Genomic DNA, 27,581 nt, shown 5'->3' with positions numbered 1-27,581 from the left:
CAATAAAATGATTTTAAAAATAGAAAAGAAAAATGTCACTAATGTCACCAAACAAGCTGTATCGAAAATGTAAAATTGGATCATAGTTTACTGTGTAATCATTCACCAAAAACACAGCAAAACATTGTTTTTTAAAGGTAGGGTGGGTTTGTCTGACGAGGGGAATGGATAAACTCTGGGACAATGGACTGTTATGCATTCTTAAAATACAATGAGCAGTCTGTCAAACCCCTTAAGACGTGGACAAAATCAGAGAACGTTATGCTCAGTAGATAAATATTTTTACACCATTATTCTAAAAGAAAATGGTCTTCACACCACTGTGAAGTGGTTCACACCAGAGCAGTGGTTCTCAACCTCCATAATGCCACGACCCTTTCATACAGTTCCTCATGGGGTGGTGACCCCCCAACCATAAACTATTTTTGTTGCTACTTCATCACTGTCATTGTTACTGTTATGAATCGATGACCCCTGTGAAAGGGTCATTCGATCCCCAAAGGGGACTCAACACACAAGTTGAGAAGCGCTGGTTTAGAGACAACGACCAGGGTGGGAAGAGGGAGGAGAAATCGAGGGAGGGAGGAGAGTGGGAGAGGAAGGACGAGGCATGGGGGCCAGAGGGATTAATGGGATACTATCACTGACTTGGGCTGTGCAGCTAAATAGAATGTTTTCCTGTATGTATTATATTTCACAAACAAAAGGGAGAAAATCAAAATAAAGTTAAATAAAGTTAAAGTTAAAATAGAGAGAGAGAGAGAAGGGTCACAGTCTTAAAAACCCTCTAGAGCCCTAACCCACCAGATCTCGACATTGGTCTGAGTGGCTATAAAATGAGGAAAAGTAAAACTGCAACCCACCTGCATTATTTTGTGAGAAACCAGTTGGTTTCAAACAAAGTAGGGTTTCTAAGCTTAGAGGCAGTGAGTATATATGAATGGGGGAGGAGCCATTCAGAAAAAGAGGAGGAGCATAGTTGCACCATTAGGAGAACACAGACTTGTACATGGAGACATTGTTGGGCTTATTTTATGTTATGCTGTCTATATTTTCAATAAGAAATAAGTGAACCCATTTTAAAAAATAAGAGTTTATGCTAATCAACAGTTTGGCTCAAGTATCAAAAGTAACAGTTACTCTTCTGAAATGTTACAGAGTAACCCGTCTGCTAGACTCGGGATTACGGAGCAGTAACAAAGGCCCAGGAACCCTGGTGGCGCAGAGGTCAAGTGCTAACCTAAAGGTGAGTAGCTGGAACCCACCAGCTGCACCCAGGGAGAAAGAGGTGGCAGCTGGCTTCGGGAAAGATTAGTCTAAATTCCTTTAAGTGCAACTATTTCGGAATCTGCAAAGGAAGAATACCCATAATCTCTGTTCGTACCAAGTGCCTCTGTCACTCTCTCTCCTGGTGTGGTAGCTGCTGCTCCCTCGTTTCTCTCTGGGGAGCACGAACACAGAACTACAAAGGGCACAACAGCTACCCCTCTGTGGGACATCACCTCCTCAGCTGGATGCTATGTAACACCCTTAAAAGCTATATGCACATCTTGGGCCACCAAATCCTTTCAACAGGAAGTGAATTAAAGTCCCACTCTTCAGAGAGCAGAGCTGCTGGGCCAGAGAGGCCCTGGAGACCTGTGTCCAAGGAAACAAGACACTGCCTCTCAAAGCTCCTCAGTGCTAAATGGCGGGATAAAAAGCCTGCTCACCAGCTCAGCACAGGACCCAGCTTCACATGAGCAGATGATGCGCCCCTCGAGCTTCTGGAATCCCGTCTGGGTGCGATGGTTCCCTCTCTCTCTACCTCGGCCAGTGAAATGAGTGTGAGGGGAACCGAATCAGCACTGAGCCAAGATCCGTCTCTTGGGAGTCCTCACACACACAATGTCAGAGCTACAGGATGTTTTACATGCTATGTGTGCCAGGAAAAACAAAAAGGAATCTAGTTTGGTCAAAGAGTTGACATTTTCCATGAACTCCAGTTTCCGACATCCTGGTGAAAAGAGAGTACAGTCACCAGGTTTGCTTCTTTCCCTGACCAGGTCAGAAGATGACAGGTATCTCTAGATGCCAGCTAACTGAATGGTGCTGAGCAAATTACAAATGTTCTCGCGCTTCTGGCTCCTACTTTGCAGATGGGCATGATCACAAGAGGGCTGGAAGACTTCAGGCAGACAGTAGGTAGCATTTACCTATGCCCATCACCTAGCAAGGGTCAATCACCCCGCCCCCGCCAGTTCTGCTCTATCCACTATGGGTTGCTATGAGCCAGGACTGACTCAATGGCAGAGAGTTTGAGTTTTTCCATTATCATCCTGGAAGTATGGAGAAAATGTAGCATTACTTCTCAGAAATTAAAAAAATCCGCAAAAGCAACCGGGAAGACTTTAAACTTTGATACCAATGCTCCAAAAAAGTGTTTTCACCATAAATTGCACCACGTCAATAGATGCAACTACCTCACTGTGCACCAGCCAAGTGAGTGAAGCCAGGTTTGCAAAGTGTTTCAGGAGGAACAATTTCTTTCCATTGAAGGCAAAGCAAGAATGAATAGGCACACAGCAAAGTCCTGTTTAAAAACGTCATTTTGAGCTGCTGCTCCAAGGTCAGATGTAACAGACACTCATGATTCAACAGCTGGAGGAGAGCAAAGAGCAGGAGGCAGCTTTTGCTAAAATCCGCGGTGTTTCCGTGTTTGGGAAACAGTTGGACGGCTCTACGGGAGACAGAAACAAGTGGGCTGTGCTTTGCTCACTAGGTTCCTGGTGCGCCCCACGGTCTGCCAGGCGCACACACGTGCGTGTTCTCAGACAGGGCTCCAGGAAAACTGCTCCCAAAAGCTCTTTTCTCCATCTCAAAGGAAAGCAGCGCCAGCCCTCACACCAAATCTATACTCTTCAGAGCTGTTACCTTAAACCAATTTTGACAAAAGAGGGAAAGAAGACAAAAAAATCCTGGAGAACAAATGATTTTGGAGTTCAAGCAGTAGTGGGGAGAAGATTCTGTCTCTTCATTTAAATGTCTTGCTCCAACATCATCTAATAAAGAGTTAATGTTCTACTTTCTTGCAAGTTCCCAGTGCTCGTGTATGTGTGCATTTGCGCACTCACATCCGTGTAAGTGACCTGTCAATTCACACCTGCCCAAAGTCCCATGTCAGCACATTTGCAAACAAGAAAAACAAAACACAGGTAACTTGACATGCTCCCCAGGAAGGACTTGATCACCCCGCCCGCATCTCTGAGCAGCCTCCCAGTACTCAGACAACAGCAGGCAGGGACAGCATTGGCCCTGCTGGAGGCCCACTGACCTTTTGATGACTTGTGACTTCGTCCCTGCTCCTCCCCAGCTCCTCTGCAAGTTTGACGTTCTCTTCCTGCAGTGCAGAGAGCTGCTGGGACTTCTGCACAGCGGCCTGCTTTAGGGTTTCTCTGCAAAGACAGTGAGTGCAGGGTTACCATAGAAACAAGACAGGCAAGGAAACTGGGGGAGACAAGCAGCTTCACAGCACCGTGGAAAATATATCTGGATCACGTGCCTGATAGGATCTTTAACAACAGGAGCGGGAGGTGGCACTGCGAGCCCCGGTGGCACACTGGTTAAAGCTCTGGCCTGCGAGCCACGAGGTTGGAAGAACAGACCCAGCCACCCCTCCTCTGGAGAAAGCTGTGGCCTGTCAGCTCCCTGGGAAACCCTGTGGGGCAGGTGTGCTCTTGGCCTGTGAGTAAGCATCAGCTGGATGGCTGTGGGTTTGGTTTGGGAGGATGATGGACAAGCAGGCGGGACAAAGTGACTACAACCTCTCAGGGGGAAGGCTGCCCCCACCTCATCACATTTTCTCTATGCCCTCCTTCCACCACACACACTGACTGCACTCACTCCCTGAAAGGAAGGAGTGTCACCACAGAAAACAAGACAAATGAATGGTTGGCACAGCCCACAGGCCTCCCCCGAAGCCCTCCCTCCACCTGCACACTCCCATTGGACAGTGACACCAACATTAACAAAGAGATTTAATTGATTGTCAGACTCTCTGTTCTAGCGGATGGATCTGTCATCCTTTTTTTTTTAATGACGAAAAATAAAAATCCAATGATCCTGTTTGCCAGTGTCTGTCAGAGTCAAGTGGTGGTGACGTGAATCTGAGTATATTTTTAGGGTAACTACAGGTGAAATGCCCACAGGAAACGCAATTTTCTAATTATATAACAGGTGCTTCATTTTTACATTCTCCTCCAAAACTCAAAAGTAAAAGAAGCAAATAAGACTACAATATAACCTAACAGAATTAAGACATATCAGTCTATAAAACAGACCCGGGAGATATGTTTATTAATTGTCTGCCCAGTATTAAAAGTAGTCCCACATATCCATCCTAATTGTATTACCTGCTGGCTATTCAAAGTGTTCTCTCTGGTAACTGGGGTGCTTTAAGCCCTGGATGGTTTTGATGCACTTCTGCCTTCCTAGGGAGCTGCGGTGCATGGCTCTGACAGTCCTGAATCAAGCCATCAGGGAGTGACCATCTGCTAAGGCATGAATTCAGCTATTCTTAACTCAGATGGCCTGCGGGGTGTCTGGTGGCACTTGGCTCGCTTGTGTTGTTTTGATTTCCTAACTTGTCCATCCACCAATTTTGTTCTGTTGATAACGGAACTTGTCCACCCACCTACGGTTTGCACGCTGGAGTGACCTCGTGAAGATAGAGGGGAACAGAGATCCTAAATTTAAATTCTTCTCACACACTGAATCACACTTTTCACAGAGATGTTGATATAGCCAGAGAAGAAGAAGGAAAAAGGAAAAAAAACCCAAGGGAAACTTAGCATCAGGAAATTTGTCACAGCTGAAGTTCATCTTCTGGCCAAAGGTCACTGTTGCTTGGGGCCAATCAGAGGTGTTAGTTAAGATGGGGCCTCTGCTTTCAAACCTATGTTTGATTTCCCAGAGGATCACTGCTGTTCACCAGGGGCTGTTTGTTCTCAGACTGTGTGACCAGACAGAGGAGCAAGTCGTTTTTTGATTTGTATTAAAAGTCCACAGGAAAGAAAATGGAGCGAAAGAAACAACTGTGGTGAAAAGTATAAAAATATCTTCTCCTGCCACTCAGAACCCCTCACTCCAGCTGCCAGGATGACAGAAATCAACTGTAGTCGGCTTAGTACTCCTGAAATGTTCCAGGTTTCCATGAGAGAAAAGTCCTAACCTGTAAGTGCGCCCACCCTCTCGGGATGTAACTCAGTGCATACTCAACTGGGAAAACCCAAATTGCTGGGAAATGATTCAGTCTTATCTACAGCTGGAGCTGTCGAGCTGATTCTGAAGAACTACACTTAGGGCGTCCACACCGCGGTCTTCCAGAAGCGGACTGCTCCGTCATTCTCCTCGGAGCTTGTCTTGTGGTGAGCAGCTAATAAGCACTGTGTCACCAGGGCTCCTTACGCCGCATGTAACGAAAACATCAAACTAAGGGGCCAGTCATCAGTATCATGAGTTGGGAGCTCCTCAGGGGGAGAGCTCAGCTATCACAGTTCCTAGCAGGGTCTTAGGCAACCCTGAAGAAAGAAAAAGAACAAGCCCTCAGAAAACAAGACAAGCACTCGTTAAAGCCCAGTGAGCAACAGTATTGAGAATGGTTGCTGCGTGACAGATGGGAAGTTGTCCTTTGGTTTTGCTTGAATCTCTTTTGTTTCATTAGAATTGACAAATACAGACTTTGGGGAATGCAGGGACCATACGTAATTCATCTCTGTGTGCTTCTGAGCTTAACTGTGCCTGGTGCAAAGGACCTACTCAAATGCTCCCCAGATTCCATGGCTTTGATTTCTTAATATCACCTGACTGATCGTGCAGCTAAGAGAAGACAAATCAAGGTGAGATTTATGTGGTCACCATCGTTTAACATGCCAGATAAATGCCAATCTCCAGTGATCAAATGGGAATGGCAAGGAACCATGCAGCCCTCTTTCCTTCGGGAGCTGGACCTTTCTTCCTTTGGAAATCTGGTAGCAGACTGATGTAAACCTTAATTGTACAATCTTTCAAAACTCTGGCCACTTAATATTCATGCCAGAATGCTGGAGTACTATTAACAATCAAGATTATTAATAACTCTGAAAGTGATTTGCTGTCTTTTTTTAAGAGTTTTGAGAGATTTATTAATAAAGGATCTGATGGCTCCAAATGCAAAGAATGATTATCTTGTAAACAAACCATTTTAAAACTGATTCTACCTGTAATTTCATAAAATTTTACAAGACCACCTGAACCCCATTTCATTCTGATCCTTTACCGAAGTGGTAGCTTGACTTAATGGTGATTGTAATGGCTGCTTCTTGGTGTGCAATGGAGGGTCCAGGGAAGGAGGGTCACGAATTACTCTTTATATTCTTTCCTGAGATTCTTTTAAATAACTGGTGGTGTTTACACTTTTCCAACTCAAAGGAGCAAGTGCCACAATTGCGCTCTCGGGCGACACTTACATTTCTTTCCTGAATTCCTCCATTTTTTGATTCTCCACAGTCAGCAGTTCTTTAGATTTGTTCAGCTCTTCCACATTTCTCAAGTTGTTTTCTTTAAGTGTGTCCAACTTAGAGACCGAGAGAAAAAATAATGAAATCATTTCATCTCCCAATGGCACATCTGATAGACATAAATTATTCACGCAAACACATATTTAAAAGATGTGAGATTAGGGACTTGCAAAAGCAAACAAGAGTCTACTGGGTAAAAAGATGGCAGATGAGAAAAGTCTTTTATAAGCCGCAAATCTCTCCCTTAGATTTAGACCTTGCCAACAAATCAAATTCAATGGCTACCCACATTTAATGAAAAGTGCTATTTCACCTGATATACATACAGGTCTCCTTTTTTTTGGCCTGTCCTTGAACTTGCTATTCAAGTACAATTCATCTTTCAAGAGGGGGAGTGAGCAAGAAATGAAGGGTTATTCTTTATTTTTAAAATTCCTTTCTTTCCCTACTGATCAGTCACATTTAGGATAGCTTTCAATACTAGTACCAAACTGACATTATCTTCATTGAAGAAATTAGTACTTTAGCTCAAAATATTTTCAAATGGGAAAAAAGTATTTGCAAATGGGAAAAAAATTTTGCAAATGCTTAAAGATGGAGGAATTGGTGGAAAGGTCAAAGACCATGAAGTGAGAACAGGCACTCACACAGTCTCAGGCCTACCCATGCCCTGCCCATGGGGGTGCAAAAGGGTTACGGTCTGACTCCTGGGACTGGAGGTGTGGGCAGATAGTCATCGTCCAGGTGTGTGTGTGGGGGTCCCCACCAGGATGAGGAGCTCAATTACAGACTGTGGCTCAGGGCCCGCTGCTGCATCCTAGGCCACCTCAGCCTAGAGGAGTGTGGACCGTTTGACTACCACCCACTTCGTTGAAGGCCTTTCAATAGCCCACAGTCAAAGAACAAGACAAATGCAATAGCCTAAGGGGCCAAAAAAGGGCTCACCCAAGCCTTGTATTCTGGGTGTACAAGGACACTAGTCTCGGGTTCCACCCCCTCAAGTCAGGGACTTGACCGCAGGTTTGCCCATTTACTTTAGCTTCTAATTTTTATGACCATCAATGCTAGATTCAGCATTTTTATATTTTTAGCCTAAGTCTTAGAGATGTCAGTTCTATCAATGTACTCCTTTCTGTATGAAATTGGTTAGTCACCCTATAATCACCTCAAAATGTCAAACTCTTCACAGAGGACAAACTCTGGCCTTCCTTCATGAGAAGGCCTAGTCTTCCCCTGTTTGGCTACCCTCTCTCTCCGTTAACTCCTGAATGTCTCTCCTGTCAGTTTACAAAGAAACTCGATGAAGTTCAACAGAACTTCACAGCAGCATTTCCAAGCTTAGGATTTAGATACCAACTTTGCCAAGAAAGGAAAGATGTGTAGGTGTTGAGAGGGCACTGGGGATGAGTGGAGAGTGAGAAAGACTACGGGCGGATGAAAACAAAATACCCGGATGCTACAAATGTGTTCCAAGCCGGGACGGTGGCACTGAGGGGTCCATGCTAGATGAGGCCAACAAGGGGCCCCCATCAGACTCCGAGCCAAGACACAAGAGCAAGTGGCTCGAAGCAGGAGAGATGTTGAGGGAAAATATCTGTGTGGTTCAAGAGAACAAATACAACAACTAGAAACTCCCACGAGGCGTTTTTCCCTCACTTCTATCACTGAGCTCTTATCTTAGAAAGCCATGCTACTGGGCTCTTCCCTCTATGTTTGCAGACTGATCCTACTGAAGTAAACATGGAAGCAATGAGCTTTCTTAGATCTTCCCATGGTTCCAGTGTACGGTCAACTCACTCTACTAACATATGTCAAACCTATGTGAGGGCACCCTTCAAAAACCAGACAGCTTAGTGATCAAATACTTTCATGGAGTCGATAGATAGGTTGTTCTTTGTACAAAATGCCATTGAAACCCGATTACTTCGTTCTGGAGTTTTTCATTTGTTTGCTTGGTATCTTCCAAGGAGGCCAGGGTCTCGGTCTTCTCTTTGGTCATCTGCTCCATGATCTGCTTGGTGTCTTCTGCGCTTTGGGCAGCCTGGACACAAGAAAGGGTTATCAGAAACATGAACGCCCCTCGCCAGCACCGCTGGGGGGTGGACAGGCTATGATGTCGTGCAGCCTGTTCCTCACTCAGTGTCTGTGTGGGTAAGGGAGTCACCAGGCGTGTGAGGGAGGCCCCAATCTCAGGCTAGTCCAGACACATGGAAGTGCTTCACGTTGAATCAAAGGGAAGGTCCCGGCCCTGTCCATACCAGGCTCCCACTTGTCAGTTGCCACCGAGAATGTCTGTGTTATCAGAACTCCCTTAAACCTATTAGATCCAAATTACTCTGACCTCTTTAGCTCATGTCTTGAGAAAAATGTTCAGTGATAGGAGGGTGAGATTCCATTGGCTTTTCATTCCATTTTCCCACAAACCCTCATATGGCTGAACTTTCCCCTACTCTACTTCTAATGACATCTATTATTTTCAATCACTATACTTGTTATTCTCGATGAGGGTTTTTAAACATCTCAGAATTTAGGTTGTGAGTTTTCCAAATAAGTATTATCTAGGCAAGTGTAACAAAGATTATCTAGGCCCGGGTGTTTAGGAATTCTATCAGAGAGGCTGTGGGTGATGGGCAGCAACAGGACTGTGAATAAAAAGGGTAACCGGACATGGAGGCAAAGCATGAGCTGCTAGACCTAAGACAATTTTTAGGCACTTGCTTACAATTTCATGGGGCCTAATAAAGCTTTGATGTCAAAAAGTTAAAGGGGAAGGGCTCAATTAGAAGGCAAATGTTTTGAGAATGATGATGGCAACAAATGTACAAATGTGCTTGACACAATGAGTAGAGGTATGGATTGTGATAAGAATTGTATGAGGCCCCAATAAAATGATCTGAAAAAATGTTTATGGGAATTTTACATTTTAAACCTGTTATCAGCCATAGCTATTTCACTGGAGCCTTCCCACTCCGAATGGATATAAAATCCATATATAAAATACCATTACACCACGTGCCCATTATACAGTGGTTCGTAAGTCTTTAAGAACTGCTGTTACCTCTCCTCAAAAGTTCTCCTCAGATGAAAATACATATCCTTTTTATTCACAGTTTAAAATGTTTTCAAATAGGTAGAGGCTACTGCCATTAGACATTGAGTAAAGAACTGTCCTTACACAGCGTGACACAAACAGACTGAGACAGAGAAGCATCTGACTCGATGGGGTGGAATAACATACGTAGAAATGAAGAAAAACCCTCTAAGCCACTAAAGATAGGGCCCAGGGTTAGTGGTACCCGGAACTCGGACCTCTCACTTTACCGTAAATGTCTGAAGAGTCTCGAGCTCTCTAATTCTAAGAGTAAGCTTGCTCTTGTCTTTCTTCAGCGTATGGTTCTCGTTTTGCAACTCTAGGAGGTTAGTTGAGATGTGGCTGTTGGTTTTGGCCAGTTGGCCAATCTCTTTCTGGAGGGTGAAGTAGCTCTCGGCCAGCTTCTCCTTCTCCTGCAGGAGCTCATCCTTATCCAGCATCATTTCTCGCTTCTCGGCCAGTAGGTTACTGTTGTCCTGCACCACCTTGGCGCGCTCGGCCAGCGCCACCTCGTGGTTCAGGCGGAGGTCCTCCAGGATCTTGGTAAGGCAGCTGTGCAGGTCCTGAAGCTCCACCTTGGATTTGGACAAGGTGGAAAAGTCACTTTTCAGAGTCTCGATGTTGGCAGCGAGCTGAGCGGTTTCCGCACTCAAGAGTTCCTTTTCCTTAATGATCTCTGCAACCTTTTGCTCTGCGTTGGTCCTCTCCTGGATCAGCACGCACTTCTCAGACTGCAGCTCCTTGGTGCGCGCTGTTAGCTCTTGCACATCCTGCTCCAGGAGCACAACTCTCCCGTGGAGCTTATTGCTTTCATACAGGGAGGACTCCTTTTCCTTCTCTCGGGCTTCTTGCTCCAAGAGCAAAGACTGCTGCACCGCACAAAGGTCCTCGTTTAATTTCTGACACTCATTTTGCAGGTTCAGCCCATCCCTTAGCAGTATGTTCTTTTCAGAACAACAAGTCTGAAGTTCAACGTCCAGACTCTCCTTGGCTTGCAAGATGCTGGCGTGTTCTTTTTCTAAGTTCTTTGTGGCACTCTGAGCCTCTTGCAGCAGCACAGAGAGATCACACTTGCTGGCTGAGAGTTCCTGGTTTTCCTTTTTTTTTTCTTGCAGCTCTTTCTTCAGGGCGTCCAGACTGCCCAGTAGCTTCATCTTCTCATGCACGATGATTCTCTTGTTTGCGGACTCCTGGTCATATTTCCTTTTAAGGTCTCCGAGGGCTTTCATGGCATTTTCTCGCTCTGCCAGTAGATCTCCATTCTGCATTTCCAGGGTGGATTTTTCTCTCAGGAGACTCTCACACTGCTTTTTGAGCTTAGCCATTTTCTGACAGGCCACGTCCTTCTCTGAAGTCAGGTAGGCAATCTTCTCACTCAGGTTCATCTCGAGATGGACAATCTCTTTGGAGCATTTGTTCAGTTTTTCGGTGAGGATCAAATTTTCATTTAAAAACTCTTCTTTTTCAGCCAAGAGCCTTCTCTCGGATGAGGCCAGGGTTTCCTTCTCGTGCAGAAGCTGGATGCACTCAGAGTCGGTGATCTCACGGCTGGTCTTAATTTCCTCCAGGAGCTTCGTGAGGCTGGTGTTGGTGGCCTGGAGTTGCAGGACCTCCAGCTCGCCCTTTCGCAGAGCTTTGCTAACATCGTCCAGCTGTGTGCGCAGCTCACTGGCTTCTGTACTCAGCAACTGTTTGGCCTTGAGGGTGGCCTCTAGGTTGGCGTTCAGCGTCTCCTGACCTTGCAGCAACATGTCCTTCTCAGACTGCAGATCTTTGTTGTTCAGAAGGAGACTATCTCTCTCTAGCTTTAAGGTCACACATGTGGTGTCAAGACTGGCCTGCTTCTCTAAAGCTGACTTTTTCTCAGCTGTGAGATCTTCCATCTCTTGTACCAAGGCCTTCTGATCTCTGACTAGCTCTTCATAAGCGCTCTGAAGCTTTTGAATAATTTCGTCTTTATCTTTAGCCAAGAGAAGGTTCTCAGTGGCAAGTCTCTTGTTCTGATCCTCCAGGTGGGCTTTCTCTTCCTGGTTCTTCTCAGAAGCAGCAATCAGTGTTTCCTGGCTGAACTGAAGCTCTGCTGTGAGCGCCTGCAAGGCCAACTTGGACGCTTGTAGAGAGTCGTTTTCCATATTTATCTTCAAGAGCTTTTCTTGTGCAAGACTTATTTCTTTAAGCAAATTCTCTCTCTCAACAGCCAGCGCTTCGTTATTGAGAAGTTCCTGCTGATACTGCTTCTCGGCCTCTAGCTTTTCTTCTACAGCTGTCTCCTTTTCTAAGTTAAGAGATTCATTCACTGACCACAGCTTCTGCTGGTCTTCCTGAAGGAGAGTAATTCTGGCCTCCACCTCGATCAGCTTTGATAAAAGAGAGCCTTTCTCTAATTTTAAAGCATTTCCTTCCTGAGCAAGGAGCTGCTTCTCTGATTTCAGACCCCTCAGCTCTTCTGACATTAGTTCAATCTCTTTTTTGGTTGATGTTAACAAATAGCTTAGCGACTACAGAAACAAAAGGTGGAAAAAAAATGGGGGAAAAAAACATGAAATAAAGCAGACAAAAAAGCAAGCCCAAATTACTTAATGCAACCTAAACCATAAATGATTACTTTTTAAAAAATAAAAAAAAGCAACATGGAGAAATGATTTGGGTAAGTAGGGGAAGAAGAGAGCCCATAAAAGGACAATGATTTGTACAGTTATCTTTGCAAAGGGCTTTTCTACTTGTTTACTTGTCTTTAAGACAACCTGAGAAATTATTCCTGATACCTAGTTGTAGAAAAACAACTGACTTAAGATTTTGACTTAAGAGTCTTTGCTGCCACTCTCATTATTTCTACCACAGAAATGAATCCTAGAATAATTATTTTCCAAACACAATTCAAAGAACTACTAAAAAAAAAAAGGTAAGTGCTCTTTACACCAAAAATAGGGGTAAAGGAAGGGGGTAAACGCTTTTCCAATTAACTGCAGCGTCTTATTGAATGATAACCACTGGTCTGAGACCAATTTAGACTTGATAGCACATATAACTTATTAAAAACGCAATCTAGGCATGGGTGGCCAAAATGAATGGATTTTTACAAATGTCCTGATTTCTAAGATGATTTGACCAATATGTCTAATCTCTGATTATGTGCTGTATCTTCACTGCCTAGTATGGTAGCCACCAGCTACACACAACTTGAGTACCAGGGAAATGCGTTTGCAATTTTATTACCTGTTAAACGAACTTCTGTGTAACAAATCTAAATGGGCATGATCACACCTGGTGAGTGGCTCCCACAGTGGCCAGTGCAGCTCTGCTACAGACCTTTGGGAACACAGGCTTTGTGGGGTGCAAGAACCCCTGAAACTCGGGACCGTGGAGTGCACAGGTAACCTTCCTGAGGAAGACAGCTATAGGGTTCCACCAGTCTCCACAAAGAGAGCAATCTGAGGCAGTGTTGCTGATAAACTGCAACCCCCTGGATGCCAGACATCTCTGGAGGAGGGCATAATCTTGGTCACTTTCGCCAATGACTCTTACGAAATAGAACCCACAAACAAAGTGAAAGCAAACCTCCTGGACGCTGTGTGGGGTTGGGCTGACACATCTTACAGGAAACACTGAAAATGGGCATCTGTTCAGACAAAGGACCAAGTTTACCTGGAACTGATCCTCTCATGAAAATAGAAGGTGGAGGGGTAGGGGGCTGTCAATGGAGGAGAGTGTTTTGATGGCCAGCACGTGGATGAGGGAAGATGTGGGCATCTTTTACGTATAAGATGAAAAAATATTTTTACCAATTATAACATTCTCAAACTGGCTCATGTTATCAAACGGTGTGAGGTCTCTGGGGGCTGTGGGGGGTGGGGAGCGGGGAGGAGGGATTAACTAAAGCTGAGGCTTCCGGGTCCTGGGCTAAAAGAGCAATAAAAACAATAAAGGAATTCTTAAATTTGGTCAGATCTATTTTAAGGAGGCCTGGTGGTAATCTGGCTTGGGTTCAAACCCCCCAGTGGCTTCTTCAGAACAGAGCTGGTCATCTGCCCCTGTAAAGTTTACAGTCAGAAAATCATGAAGGGCAGTTCTACTCTGACATACAGGGTTGCGCTGGGTCGGCACTGATTTCAGGGCACACAACAACAAGATCACTTTTAAATATATATATTGCTATGAAAGCAAGGGAGGAAATATGGCAGGTGGGCTAAACATCAGGCAATGTGTTAAAACGCATCCTGGGCCACCACAAAATGAAATTCAATTAACCAAGGTCTACTTTATTGGCGCGTATAAGGTTTCTTCACTGTCCTTGAAACCAGCTTCCTAGTCATAAGTTTGGAGTCCCTCCCTGGGGACATCAAGAAGCCCTTGTCTAGAGGATGCTAGTCAATTCCTCCTACCAGGGCTCTGTTCCTCCTCCTAGGCATCCTCTCCAGTTCTGTTTCCCTGCTCACTGGCTTCCTTGGGCCTCTCCGGTAGCTGGTTAACCAAGAACCACCAGCAGGATCAGAGGCCCATGCTTATCCATACTATAGTGTCCAGGACGAGCAGACAGACAGAGCTCAGCAAGGGCAGCTGGAAAACAAGCAGCAGAGTGGTAATGGCAGAGGGGAAGGCCCACAGCCACCACTGCTGCTGGGAAGGACCGGCAGATTGGACAAAGCACTTGAAGCTCCATGCTGGCACTCACAGGGTTAGCATTAGTGAGCTGGAATTCAAGGGGACCATGACCCCCGCCAACCTACTTTGGCTTTGTCAGCTTGTGTTTTCAGCTCCTCCATCTCCTGCAACAGGTCACTGTTGTCCTCCTGCACTGCCTTCAGCCTCCTCTCCATCTCCTGCAGTGCCTTCTGCAAGTCCTTCAGAGCCTCGTCATGCTTGGTTTTCGTCTCAGAACTAGCTTTTTCGTACCTGGTCTTCAGATCCTGACACTGGTTGTGGCTCACTTCCATCCTCTTTTCCTACAGAAAGGAAAGAAGTCATCCAGATGGCTGTCCTGCCCCGTTGGCTCCTGCCAACAAACACTCTCACTCATTTTCTCCTTACCAGGTCTGACAATTTCTTCTGCAATTCTTTCTTTTCTTCTTCGTGCTTTTTGGTTGCTTCCTGCTGGCTCTGTTCAGCCCTGAGGGTCACCTCCCCAATGCTCTTTTGTAGGGTATTTGCATTATCGTTGGCCTTGGTGAGTCTTTGCTGCAATTCTTCTACATATCTAGAATAAATTTCAACACAAAGTGTCACCTTCTTTATAAGTTCCAAAATTCAACTTTTAAAAGATGCTGCCAACAGTAATTATGGGAATGATTATAAACATTATGAGTAATTAAAAACATGTGAAATAGACCAAAAAAAGAACATGTTAACTATTTTGAGTTATACACACAATTTAGAGTAACAACCATGTAGCTTTGAAGATTTATTTTAATTTTACATCAACAGGTCAATACAGAAAACTGAGTGGAAAGGTTAGCAAATGAAAGGAGACAAGTAATTAGAAAGTTTTAAGAGACAGCAGACCAGATTATTGCAAGCCATTCTTGTGCCTTCTGAGAACCAAAGATATAAAAATGACAATGAATACCCTGGTGTTCTAGTTAAGACGCCCAAAAAGGCTAACAGAGACTATGGAATGATCCCTTGAGAATGGGTGTTAAATCAAATAGGGGACACAGGAAGGAAACTTGGGTGTAGGGTTTTATAGCTACAGACCACCTGCCCATGTAGAACTCCTCAAAGGCTCTCTCCTCTAGTCAGTAGTGCAGGCGTACCTGCCCCACAGCTAGTGTGATCACAGTGCGCCAACCAGGGTCCAGTTGCATTACACATTACCCACCGGCTCTGCATTGCGTGTGGCTACTATTATCGCTTTAAGAGTCAAAATTCCAATGGTCTCAGATGTCCTCTGAGAGGTTTTGCCTTACACAATGAATCTTTGATTTTTTTTAAATGAACAACTATTACAGGAAAACAATCAAAACAAAAGGAACCGCAGGGCAAAGACTAGAACAGGTATGGGCAGACCTCAGAGATCCTGCAGTTCAGTTCCAGGCAAACACAATAAAGTGAGTGTCGCAATAAAGCAAGTTTCACCATTTTGGAGCCTTCCCAGACATGTGAAATTGATGCTGACATGAGACTGTCATCTATGAAGTGTGAAACAGTACTGTAAAAGTACTTGAAATGTGAGAAGGAACAAAACATGACATGGAGTCTTAAAGTGAGTATATATTATTGAAAAATATGTCTGGTATGAGCTTATCACATTTTAAGTCTATGTAAAAATGGTATTGGTGAGGATAACTACTAACTTCTATTTACAAACCACCAAAAAGCTTCAAAATCAAAGACTTATCCTTCTTGACTAGTGGGATAGGGAAAACACACTTTAGAAGGTTAACTGGTTTCTTCAGGGCCACATACGAAGAATAAGAGAAAGAAAAGGAAACAGGAAATTTTAAAATCCAAGCTGTCCTGAAGATCCCATCTAGACTTTGCTCCAGGGTCTTGCCTAATGCAGGCATTACTCAGGAACACATTCATACGTACTTTTCTTTCTGACGTAATTCATCATTCATTTTTGTCAGCTGAGAAGAATTATCTCCGGACATCTTCATTATTTCTGCAATGTCACCTTCCAGTTTTTCCTTTGCCTTTACTAAATGCATTTCCCTTTCATCTCTCTCTCTAAATTTTGCCTCCATATCTGAATATATGTAGGGGAAAAATGACATCGTTATATTATAATAAACAATTTTTAAAAAAAAAACATTGTGGTGAAAGTAGACAACTAGTCTTCTAGTCAACAATTTCAATGCACAGTGGCTGCATTCTTCAGATGTGTCAGCCTTCTCATTTACTCTGTTCTAGAGGTTCAACTCCGCAACTTCATTTCACTGATCTCAACCTTCTCATCACGCTTTGTAGTAACTGCTGACCATCTGCTCACTGTAGATACTTTAATAAAAGAACACAGTGCTCACTCAGGGTATCATTCTTATTGAGCTAACCTGCTATTTGGTTACAAGGTGACTTCAGGGGATCTACAGAAATTTGCTCAAGTGCCTCCTACATGACAACCTTATTCTACAGGATCTCTGTACCCAACAATCTCTGCCCTAATAACGTTTTTACTGTAGCAAAGAAAAACAAATAAATTGATGTATGTATATGTATGGATTGTGATAAGAGTTGTATGAGTCCCTAATAAAATGTAATAAAAGAAAAGAGGAGAAAAAAAATGATTAGGGCAAAGAATGTACAGATGTGCTTTATACAACTGATGTATGTATATGTATGGACTGTGATAAGAGTTGTATGAGCCCCTAATAAATTGTTTAAAAAAAGAAAAGAAAAACAAATAATATGCAATGTGAAAATCTCAAAGTATTCAGATAATAATACAAAAGGAAAGATAAATACATGTTATGGGTTGACTTGTTTAGGACCTGAAGGCAGAGAGTGAGTCAGTGGTGGACATACAGCAAAGAGACCAGCAGGCAGAGGGAAACGCAAGAGCAAAGGTGGCCAGGCAGGTGTGAACCAGACATGTTCAGGTTCTGCAGAGGGGTCACATGGTTAGAATATAACAAAGAGGTGAAGTCTGAAACGATGAAACATACAACTTTCCTCTAGTTCTTAATGCTTCCTCCCCCGCCCTAGTAACATGATCCAAATTGTACATTACAAATCCAGCTAGACCAGAGGATGTACACTGGTACAGATAGGAACTAGAAACACAGGGAATCTAGGACAGATGAACTCCTCAGGACCAGTGGTGATACCGGGAGTGTGGAGGGAAGGTGTGGCAGAAAGGGGAATCGATTACAAGGATCTACATATAAGCTCCTCTCTGGAGGTCAGACAACAGAAAAGTGTGTGAAGGGAGACGTCAGAGAGTGTAAGGTAAGACAAAATACTAATAACTTATAAATTATCAAGTGTTCATGAGGCAGGGAGGACCAGGGAGGGAGGGAAAAAATGAGGAACTGATGCAAAAGGCTCAAGTAGCAAGCAAATGTATTGAGAATGATGATGGTAACAAATGTACAAATGTGCTTGACACAATAGATGGATGTATGGATTGTGATTGGTGTTGTACGAGCCCCCAATAAAATGACTTAAAAAAAAGAGGTAAAGTCTGAGAATGTAAGAGGGGAAACCAATCCAAAATCAAACCCAGGGCCTTCAAGTCAATTCCAGCTCATACTGATCCTTCAGGACAGAGTCAAACTGCCTCAGAGTTTCCCTGGCTGTTGTCTTTATGAAAACAGAAGGTCACTCATCACCCTTCCCTCCTGGAGTGAGAGGAGAATTTGAACTGCTGATCTTCAGATTAACAGCCGAGCAATTCGCCACAGCACCAGCAGGGCTTCTAGCAGGGAAGGAGCATGATTATTCCTCTGAGCGAGAAGGGTGGCCACGAGGATGGCTCTGACTACTGTTGGAGAGCCAGCCTTCTGGAGACAAGAGCCAAAGCACTTCTTTTAAGACAAATGTATTTGTTCTTTGGAGGCCTCATGGCACAGTGGTTATGTGTTGGACTGTAAACCTCAGGTCAGCAATGCAAAACCACCAGCCACTCCCATGGAGACAGACTAAGGCTTTTACTCCTTTCCAGTGTTACAGTCGCAGACACTCACAGAAGCAGTTCTACCCTGTCCTACAGGGTCATTACATATCAAAATCGACTCGATGGCACTGAGTTTGGCAGCCCATAAGGACTTTCAACGTTCTTTGCCAATATCATTGTTGACACGCATCGATTCTTCTCTGGTCTTCCTTGGTCATATTACACTCCAATGAAAACTGAAGAGAATAAGACTGAATAGCCATATGCTGTTGTAACATCCCACTATTATCTCAAATCCTAAGACATTTACTGTATTGAATACGTAGTCATCAGTAACATTGTCTTACCTGCTAAGTTTTCTCTCAACTTCTCCAGTTCAGAGGACAGCGCATTAAACTGTTCTTCTTTTTGGTGTAATTTTTTTATAGTTTCTATTAAGGATAAAATAAAAGTTTTATGCATTACATATTTAATAAGCCATCTAAAGCCTGGCTATAAGACAGTCAAATCGAATCATGTGCTTATGAGTGATGAGATGCCAGGATACTAAAAAGTCCCATTATAAATCAAGCCAAGGCCTGGTGAACCTCTAACAAGGATCATGAAGAAGAAATCCATTATCAAAATAAACCAAAGACACCCCAATAAAATGATTTTTAAAAAATCCATTATCTGCCTTAACATCAGGGAGGCACCAGCTCCCTTACCCCCCACCCCTGCCAATCAGTTATCTTTCCTTCCTCTAACTAAAACTCAATACAGCTGCCAAAGACAAGGGACCAGCCCCAATCCCAACTACGTGGACAGTCCCATCCCACCCCCCCAGAAGAATTCACTTCAGAGAACAGCACTGAAGCTACAGCTCAGAGAGAGGGATATATCAGATCAGAGCACAAAAGCAAACGAAGGGGGAGGGAGAGCGAGCGGAGCACATCTTGGCCCACCAAGTCCTGAGGATGATATTTCTGCTCAGAGCAACCAATGCAGAGAGGACCATAGGGCCGGCCCCACCAGAAAACACGACATCCCTCACTGACCCATCGCGCTGTGGGGGACAACACTGGAAACATGGTGCAGGAATTGTGCCCAATCTGACCCACCACACTGAGGCAAAACACAAAGGGTGTGTAACAGAACAGTAAGGGGAGCAGACCAATGAAGTCCCTGGGGAATACCAAAAATAGACTTTGGGGCCAGAGGGTGGCACCCCATCAGACTCGACCAGAAAACACTTGTAAAGGTCAACAAACACCTTGAACTATTTATAGACTTTTTTTGTCGTTGGTTTTTTGGTTGTTGCTGTTTCTTTCTTTGCTTTGTTTTGCTGTCTTGTTTTTCTGCATATTATTATCTCTGCAGGTCTATCTAGATAAGATAGGTGGGATAAACAATCTGGAGGAGGAAACAATGGGACCCATGGTTTCGGGGGGACATGGGAGAGGGAGAGACAGGGGAAAGGAAGCGGGTGCTAACAAACCCAGGGACAAGGGAACAACAAGTGATCTAAAATTGGTGGTGAGGAGGGTGTAGGAGGCCTGGTAGGGTTTGATGAAGGGCAATGTAACTGAGAGAAACTACTGAAACCCAAATGAAGGTTGAACATGATAGTGGGACAAGAGGAAAATAAAAGGAAATAGAGGAAAGAACTAGAGCCAAAGAGCATTTATAGAGGTCTAAATACAGGCATGTTATATATAAATACATTTATATATGATGATGGGGAAATAGATCTATGTACATATATTTATAGGTTTAGTATTAAGGTAGCAGATGGACATTGGGCCTCTATTCAAATACTCCCTCAATGCAAGAACACTTTGTTCTATTAACCTGGCATTCCATGATGTTCACCTTCCAAACAATATCGCAGAAGACAAAGCGAGTACATATGCAAATGTGAAGAAAGCTGATGGTGCCTGGCTATCAAAAGATATAGCATCTGGGGTCTTAAAGGCTTGAAGTTAAACAAGTGGCCATCTAGCTTAGAAGCAACGAAGCCCACATGGAAGAAGCACACCAGCCTGTGTGATCATGAGATGTCGATGGGATCAGGTGTCAGGCATCAAAGACCCAGAACAAAAAAAATCACATCATTGTGAATGAGGGGGAGTACAGATATCTTCTTATGGAAGGGTTGTGGGGAGGAGACAAGTCAGTCAGGGTGCAGTATAGCACCAATGAAATATACAACCTTCCTCTAGTTTTTAATCCTTTCTACCCCCAACACACCCCCACTATCTTGACCCCAATTCTACGTTACAAATCTGGCTAGACCAGAGCATGGACATGGGTATAGATAAGAACTGGAAACACAGGGAATCCAGGACAGATAAACCCCTCAGGACCAATAATGAGAGTGGCCAGATACCAGGAGCATAAGGGGAAGGTGAGGAGAGAAGGGAAACGGATCACAGTGATCCACCCCCTCCCAGGGGAGTGGGCAACAGAAAAGTGGGTGAAGGGAGACATCGGTCAGTGTAAGACATGAAATAAAATAATAATTTATAAATTATCAAGGGTTCATGAGGGAGGGAGGAAGGGTGGGGGGAAGGAAGGAAGGAGAAAAAATGAGAAGCTGATACTAAGGGCTCAAGCAGAAAATGTTTTGAAAATGATGGCAATAAATATACAAATGTATTTGACACGATGGATGGATGGATGGATGGATGGATATAAGATTGTACGAGCCCCCAATAAAATGATTTTTTAAATAAAAAATTTTTTTTAACTGTCAAAGACTTCAGTATTCACGGGAATACTTTACCCAACTATACTTACATTTTAATATGGAACAAGCCTTAAGTTAAAAGAATTAGTGGGGAGTTTGAGACTTCAGGGAGCCAATGAGGTCCAGCATTCCTTTATGCTGTGGGAACTTCCAGGATGGTGAAATTAGACTAAAAGTAGCATCTGTCTTTGCAGTTGAGAACAGGACAGTCTCTAAAACCCTTTGCTCACCTTGAGAAACTAAGACGTACCTTGCATGCTTCTCTCAGTAGAGACCGCCTCCTCTGAAGCTGCAGCAAACTTCTCTTTCTAAAGATAAAGAACGGGCTGATCAGAACAGAAAGATCTCAAGACTTCACTACCAGTTATCCTTCCGGAAACACTGTTTTTGGTTGCGGGTTCTGCTTTATTCGTACAAAAGTACGCTTAACAATTACTATCATCTGTGCACACATGCATGTGTGGATGCCTATGCATGTTTGTGTGCAGGCATGTATACACGTTTAAATGTGTAAATACAAGCATGTGCATGCCTACATTCATGTTCTTTTTCCACACGTTCCAAAATCCATTTGAGAAAGTAAGTAGAGGTCTAGATTTTTCTCTACCTGAGAGTAACCTGAGCTTAATGTCTTGAATCGAAGTCTGTGTCAGGTACTTTATAAATTGATATGCTCCGACTTGTGTGTACCAACCGTCATCAAGGTCTCCTCACAAACCCCACCCCTGCCTGGGTCATTTTTTTTTTCTTTCAACACAACAGAGGCCAAGAGTCACAAGCCCTCTCCCCTGGGTGGCCTGAGATGAACTTTGGGTTAGATAAGCCACAACCATGGCTAAATGGCTACTTCTAGCTAGCTCTGTACAAGATGGGCATGTACATCAGAAGTCCCCAGAACCCATCCATAGAGCCAGACCTAGGGTGGCTTGTTTTCTCTCCAGAACACTTAGAGGCATTCCAAAGTGTAGGGAAGAGGGCAGAAAAATTAAGCAAAACTCAAAAAATATCTTCTTAGAGAAAGCCATACTTCAAAAATAGTGACTGCCAGGCCAACTTTTACTCTAAAAAGAGCTGAAATACTATACAGGGAGGCTTCCAAAAAGCTCATTAAAAATTCCACATCTTTGAGTTCCATTGTTCCGTGAACTTCTTGGTACCCCCTTATATACCAGGGTTGTCCAACAGAATTTTCTAGAGCGATGCACATGTTCAGTACAAGACTGTCCAATATGAAAGTCACAAATGCGGCTACTGAGCACGTAAGATGTTGCTAACGTAAAGGAGGAGCTACATGCTATGCGGTTTTATTAATTTAAATGCATACAGGCACGTGTGGATGGGGACTAACACAGTGGACAGTAAACTATATACTTACAATTAGAAAAGTTAGAATACTTCCAATTAAACAAGAAAAAACCCTTTATATCACCACTGGTGTTAGCACCCAAATGGCTAATGGGGCTGGAGGGAGGAGCTGAGACCACTGATCTCTTGAAGGTACCAGTTATCCTATTTGGTTCCTCCAGAGACCCATGGTTTTCCTTCTCCATAAAGTGTGGGTGTCACTGACACTGCTCGAGCCGCCTTATCAGCCTGGATGCAGCTTGTGTTTGAGGTGCAGGATGCACAGCAGAAAGATAAGAAAGATATTGCTTACCACTGGAGTGAGGAAAGAGGACGTGTATGAAAGGAAAAGTGATTTCCTGAGGTAGAATCAACTTCTAAGAAGGAATTTTTTGAATTCTCTTATCTAGACAGCAGCCTGCCTCGCTAGGGGAGGTACTAGTGACCCAGGACAGCTTGCTGGCTTGAGGACAGTCCTGAAGTGAGTGGGCAGATGGCAGAGTCATGTCTTCCTAGATGAGGTCTTGGATCCACGGTCCTGTGATTGCTCCTTGACTGACTAACTGGTCTGAAAGGAGCGCTGGTGGCAGAGTGGGTCAGTAAGTGTTGGGCTGTTAATGAAACTGGCTGGAACCCACCAGTGCTCAGGAGAAAGATGAGCCTTTGGAAACCCTGTGGGGCAAAGGCCCCCTGTCCTAGAGGCTCACTCTGAGTTGGAATCAACTCAATAGCAATGGATCGTCAATAAGAAAAGCAGTGTCTTTCCAGAGGCAGAGGGCTAAAAATAAGACAAAAAGTAATACCCACCTTTATTGCTAGTTTGGGTTTGTCAGCTAGAACACTGCTAACACTACTTTCCAGCGCATTAGCTGGAGAAAGCAAACAGCCTCCACATTTCATTTTTTTCCTCTGTGGAGGCGCTGGCTTTTACAGCAGGAACAACTCGCCACAAGCCTGAGATCTGGATCCCCAAAAGGTACTTACCAAGGTCTGAAGCTCCTTCTCCAAGGTCTCTTTCACTTGACTGACTTCACACAAATTTTCCTGAAGGTTAGTAAGCATAAGTTCTTTCCCCTGGAGCTCTCGGGAAATGCTACTAGCCTAACGCACAGCGTTACGTGACACAATGAAAAAGGGAAACAAAATGAATGAGGGAAAACGTAAAACAAATGCAAAAACATGAGAAACAAACATAACCAAACAAAGCTGGGAAGAAGAGAGGCACGGGTAAATGGTGTTTGTTTTCAAATGGTTGCTATTCGACGGTAACTTTTCAAATGGCCGGTTCTAATATGGGCATCTAATGGCTAGTTTTAAAACAGCCAAAAGAGCCTGAAATTGAAGGTACTGGGAGGATCCAAAGTAGGAAGTGCCGAAGTCTATCTTTTTCAATGAACTACTAGAGCACTATCATTTTCTGGATTTGAATTTTTTTTTAAAGAACTGGATGGCAGATACTTGCTGCCTGTGTTACCACCATTTTCTGTTCTCTGGGGTAGGCTTTCTGGTATTTCAATACATTTTAGAAATCCACTAGATAATAGTTGCCTGAACCTAGCTTCCCTCAAGTCTTGATGTTAATGATGTTAATGTTTTGTGTTTTGATTGGTATTTGGGAACCAAGTGAGATCAGAGACAAACTTCCTGTAACCAGCCTGTCATCTTGGATGACAGTAACTCAGCAAGGTCTGCTTGTTTGTCAGTCCTCATATCTCAACCCAGCTTAATCATCAGGACCCCTGCTACTTGGATAACAGAGCAGCTTCTCTCGAAAAACTTTCTGAACACTCCGCACCAAGGTCAGCTCCTAACTAGAGGCAGGGCAACTGGGGAAATGAAGAGGACATTAAAAAGACTAGTAAATCATGTACATGGTAAAGATTTTAAGTCATTTTATGCCTTGATCAAAGCACACTTATTCAGTCTTTTCTTTAAAAAGGCGGGAATCGATGGGTTTCTCAGCATGGGACAGGAAAAACTCCTAGGAAATAGAAACAGCGAGTCAAAAGAACTCCAAGCTCTTACCCTGAATTTACTGTGAGTATTCACTGTCGTAGGTGTTAAGTAGCACTCAAGAGTTCCCCATTTACTTTTATGTATAACCAGAGGCAGGGCAACTATGCAGGTGGGGAAGAAGCAGATGATCCTGTAAGTTTCTATCACTTGTTTTCATTCATTCATTTACCTTGAACTCACTATCATCAATGTAAAGAGTGCTCCATCTTAAAAACAGATTATAGCCTGGAAGCAAGCTTAGACAGGAAATCAGAGTATATAACCCAGGGATACAGGAATCGATAATGTGACCAATAGAAAAACAATATCCAAAATTGATTCTCAGGTGAAATATTTTCTCTAAACTCATCGGATGAGACCATATTCCATATATTCAGAAGATACTATACTCAACTGGGAAATTTGTTAAAAACAAACCATTTGTTTTAATTCAATCAGGAACTTGGAAGATGAATTCCTTCAACTCAAAAATAATATAGAATGCAAAAGGAGAACAGTAAATGGAAAACAAAAAGATGGAAGACGTCTATACAAACCTTGCCACTCTCAGCGTTCCTCTCCAGCTCTAAATTTTTAATTTGATTCGTGGCTGCCTCGAGCTGCTGTCTAAGTGTCTCGAGTTCCGATTTACCTTCAGAACTGGCTTTCTGAAGCGCATCAAAATCCGAGAGCTTCTCTTCGGTAGCCTTGAGCTGTGATGTAAAATTATCAATAACCTTGGTTTGTTCACTGCATCTGGCTTGCAGTACCTCTAGCTCCTTTACCTTTATTTCTGCTTCCTGCAATTTGTTTAACGTGTCTTCCATTTCAACTAGATGCTGGTCTTCGGCTCTGTCCAGCTTCGATTTCATGGCTTCCAGGCTGTTGTCCTTTTCTTTAATGACTTTCATCAGATGAGCCCGTAAGGCTTCTATCTCTTTCACATGCGCCGACCGTTCAGAATCTTGCTGGTTCTGCAAATTTTCGATCTCATGTTGGTAATCTAGTCTCAGTTTATCTATCTGTGTTTTTAACTCTGCCAGCTCTGCCGTCTCCGCGCCGACCCCCTTGCTAAAGGACACCTTCAGCTCCTCCATGGCTTGCTGGTGGGAGGCGATGGCGGTCTCCAGCTTGGACTTCCACAGAGCTATCACATCGGAGTTCTCCTTGTTGGCGTGACCGAGCTTGCTTTTCAGCGACTCGTTCTCTTTGGAAAGCTTCTCTGCTGCGGTGCGTAGGGCCTTGACCTCCTTCTGGTGTGTTTCTTCGCGGACTCCCAAGTGCTCCTTGAGAGCAGCTATTTCTTTCTGGTGGTCAGTGTGGAGGACGTCCAACTTTTCTTGCAAAGAGCTTATCTCTTGCAGAAGGGAAAGTGACATATCCACATCACCCGCGGGTTTACTGGACTCGAGCCTTCTCCGGAGCTCGGCCACCTCCTGTGCTCTCAGCGCCAGGTCTTTTTCTAGCTCCATGATGCGAGACTTCTCAGACACGGTCGCCACCTATGAACAACAGTCCAAACAAGAAGCGAGCTACTGAACGAGAACTTGATTCATAATGATTTTCTTTAACCGCAAAGAGCCTTTTCTTTAACCCCGAAGAGCCTTTTATTTTACCTTATTTATTTTAACCCCAAAGATCTTAATATGGACCCCCTTATCTCGCACACCAAACTAGTCAGAACATGATAATGGATCTGTAACTGCAAATAATGTTGTAAGGCCAATTCTGGCAACTCTACTCAAAATCACCACCTTTGGAAAAGTCCCACCATTCTAAGATGCTCAAGGAATGTAGACGAATACAGTTTTATTTTTCCTCTAAAGACATTTAAATCACTCCTGTGCCCATGAGCTGGTTATACATTCACAGAAACAGTGAAGTTCAAGTTCTCAGGGGTAGCTGTCTCTCGGCAGGCAGAGTACTCCCTACAGTGCTGGCCCACCTGCACCAGGAAGTGTCCACGCTGCTCTGTCTGGTGGAGGTGACCTTACAGAGTCATGCCAGCTAGTACTGAGGCAGGAGCCACAGCTGGCTGCGAAGCACATGAAGCACAATTTACCTTACAGGAGGCACACTCCAAGAGTAAAAAAGCATTTTCCCCTCTTTTTTCAGTTCCAATTTTTAAAAGGCATGAAGTCATTTTAACCAACAAGACATAGCATATTTTCAAGATGTAGGAAAGTCAGAATGTGAAGTGTCTTGTTAGTAATTTTTATATCGATTATGTATTTAAAAGACTATTTTATATATACGGTGTTAAGCTGAACATATTAATAAAACTAACTTCAACTGTTCCTTTTTAAACTATCAAGAGTTACCATGGATACCAGAATATTTTAAATTATAAATGCTGATTCGATCAAGCTACTATGAAAGACCTTAAATGACCTACCAGATAGATATTCCAGTAAGTTAACTATCATCTATAGATGATGGAAAAATAATTTATTAACTTAAAAAAAGATAAAGATGGTTACTTACCTGTAGTTATACATAAGTCTCTCACCCAGATTCTCCCTCCTCTAATTCTCTCAGCATTCTGATGCACACATCTTGGACCCCGAACCCAGTAGTTCTCAGACTTCAGTGTGTGCACACTAGTCACATGGGAGGTATGTTCAAAATGCAGATTCCCAGGTACTCCCAGGTCTTTTGATCCTATGTGAGCTCTGGAGTAAGGCCTAGCAAGCTACTGCTGTTCTTTTAAACACATGTCTCAGGGCTAGAAGAAATACTTTCCTGACCTGGGTCCAATCCTTCTAAGAAAAGTATTTCCCTCTCCTAAAGCAGAGATGGTCAAAGCAAAAGAGGGAGACCCTTGACGAGATGGATTGACACAGTGGCTGCAACAATGGGCTCAAACACAACATTTGTGAGGATGGCGCAGGACCCGGCAGCATTTCATTCCGTTGTGCATAAGGTAGCTCGCTGTGAATCGGAACCAACTCAAGAGCACCTAACACCCCTATCAGCTAAGCAATCAGTGTAGTACACAGAATACCTGAACAATGGTCGCTCCCAGCATGAAAATTAATCATGTGACTAACCTGAGAACAGAAGGAAACAGGAGTAAACACAAGAAAACAGTGAGTCCCGGATTTCAAGGGACTCACCCATACTGCCTTTTACCAGGACAGAACATACATACAGCTCCTAAATCCTCTGCCTGCTTACAGGCTAGGACACTGATGGCGACCAAAAAGACCGCAAGCAAAGAGAAGCAAGCACTTAAATTTCCAAACCTACAGAGCCAAGCCACTCAGAATTCCGAGCTGACAGAACTCATGGTGCAAGAGGCTTAAAGACGATGACTCGTTCGTTCTATTTGTCTCT

At 43.7% G+C, this 27,581-nt stretch overlaps 1 protein-coding gene across 3 annotated transcripts in view; it reads right to left on the bottom strand.

Annotated features, from left to right (window-relative positions):
* The window catches only part of CLIP1 (CAP-Gly domain containing linker protein 1), a 128,126-nt gene that overhangs the window by 25,172 nt on the left and 75,373 nt on the right, over nucleotides 1-27,581 (bottom strand). For 2 of the 3 annotated variants that reach the window (XM_075533841.1, XM_075533842.1), the window contains 10 exons: nucleotides 24,803-25,747; nucleotides 23,235-23,351; nucleotides 21,157-21,214; nucleotides 18,526-18,609; nucleotides 16,156-16,312; nucleotides 14,656-14,821; nucleotides 14,355-14,570; nucleotides 8,461-8,577; nucleotides 6,486-6,592; nucleotides 3,314-3,434 (listed from right to left, as the gene is read on the bottom strand). In XM_075533841.1, the coding sequence (XP_075389956.1) occupies nucleotides 3,314-3,434; nucleotides 6,486-6,592; nucleotides 8,461-8,577; nucleotides 14,355-14,570; nucleotides 14,656-14,821; nucleotides 16,156-16,312; nucleotides 18,526-18,609; nucleotides 21,157-21,214; nucleotides 23,235-23,351; nucleotides 24,803-25,747 (2,088 nt within the window). Of the gene's footprint in view, nucleotides 1-3,313; nucleotides 3,435-6,485; nucleotides 6,593-8,460; nucleotides 8,578-9,857; nucleotides 12,126-14,354; nucleotides 14,571-14,655; nucleotides 14,822-16,155; nucleotides 16,313-18,525; nucleotides 18,610-21,156; nucleotides 21,215-23,234; nucleotides 23,352-24,802; nucleotides 25,748-27,581 lie in introns of all 3 variants that reach the window. The other variant, XM_075533843.1, reaches the window with a different exon arrangement.

This window comes from Tenrec ecaudatus, chromosome 16 (genome assembly GCF_050624435.1).
Source record: "Tenrec ecaudatus isolate mTenEca1 chromosome 16, mTenEca1.hap1, whole genome shotgun sequence".
Classification (NCBI taxonomy): Eukaryota; Metazoa; Chordata; class Mammalia; order Afrosoricida; family Tenrecidae; genus Tenrec; species Tenrec ecaudatus.
This window is presented reverse-complemented; position numbering and strand designations above follow the sequence as displayed.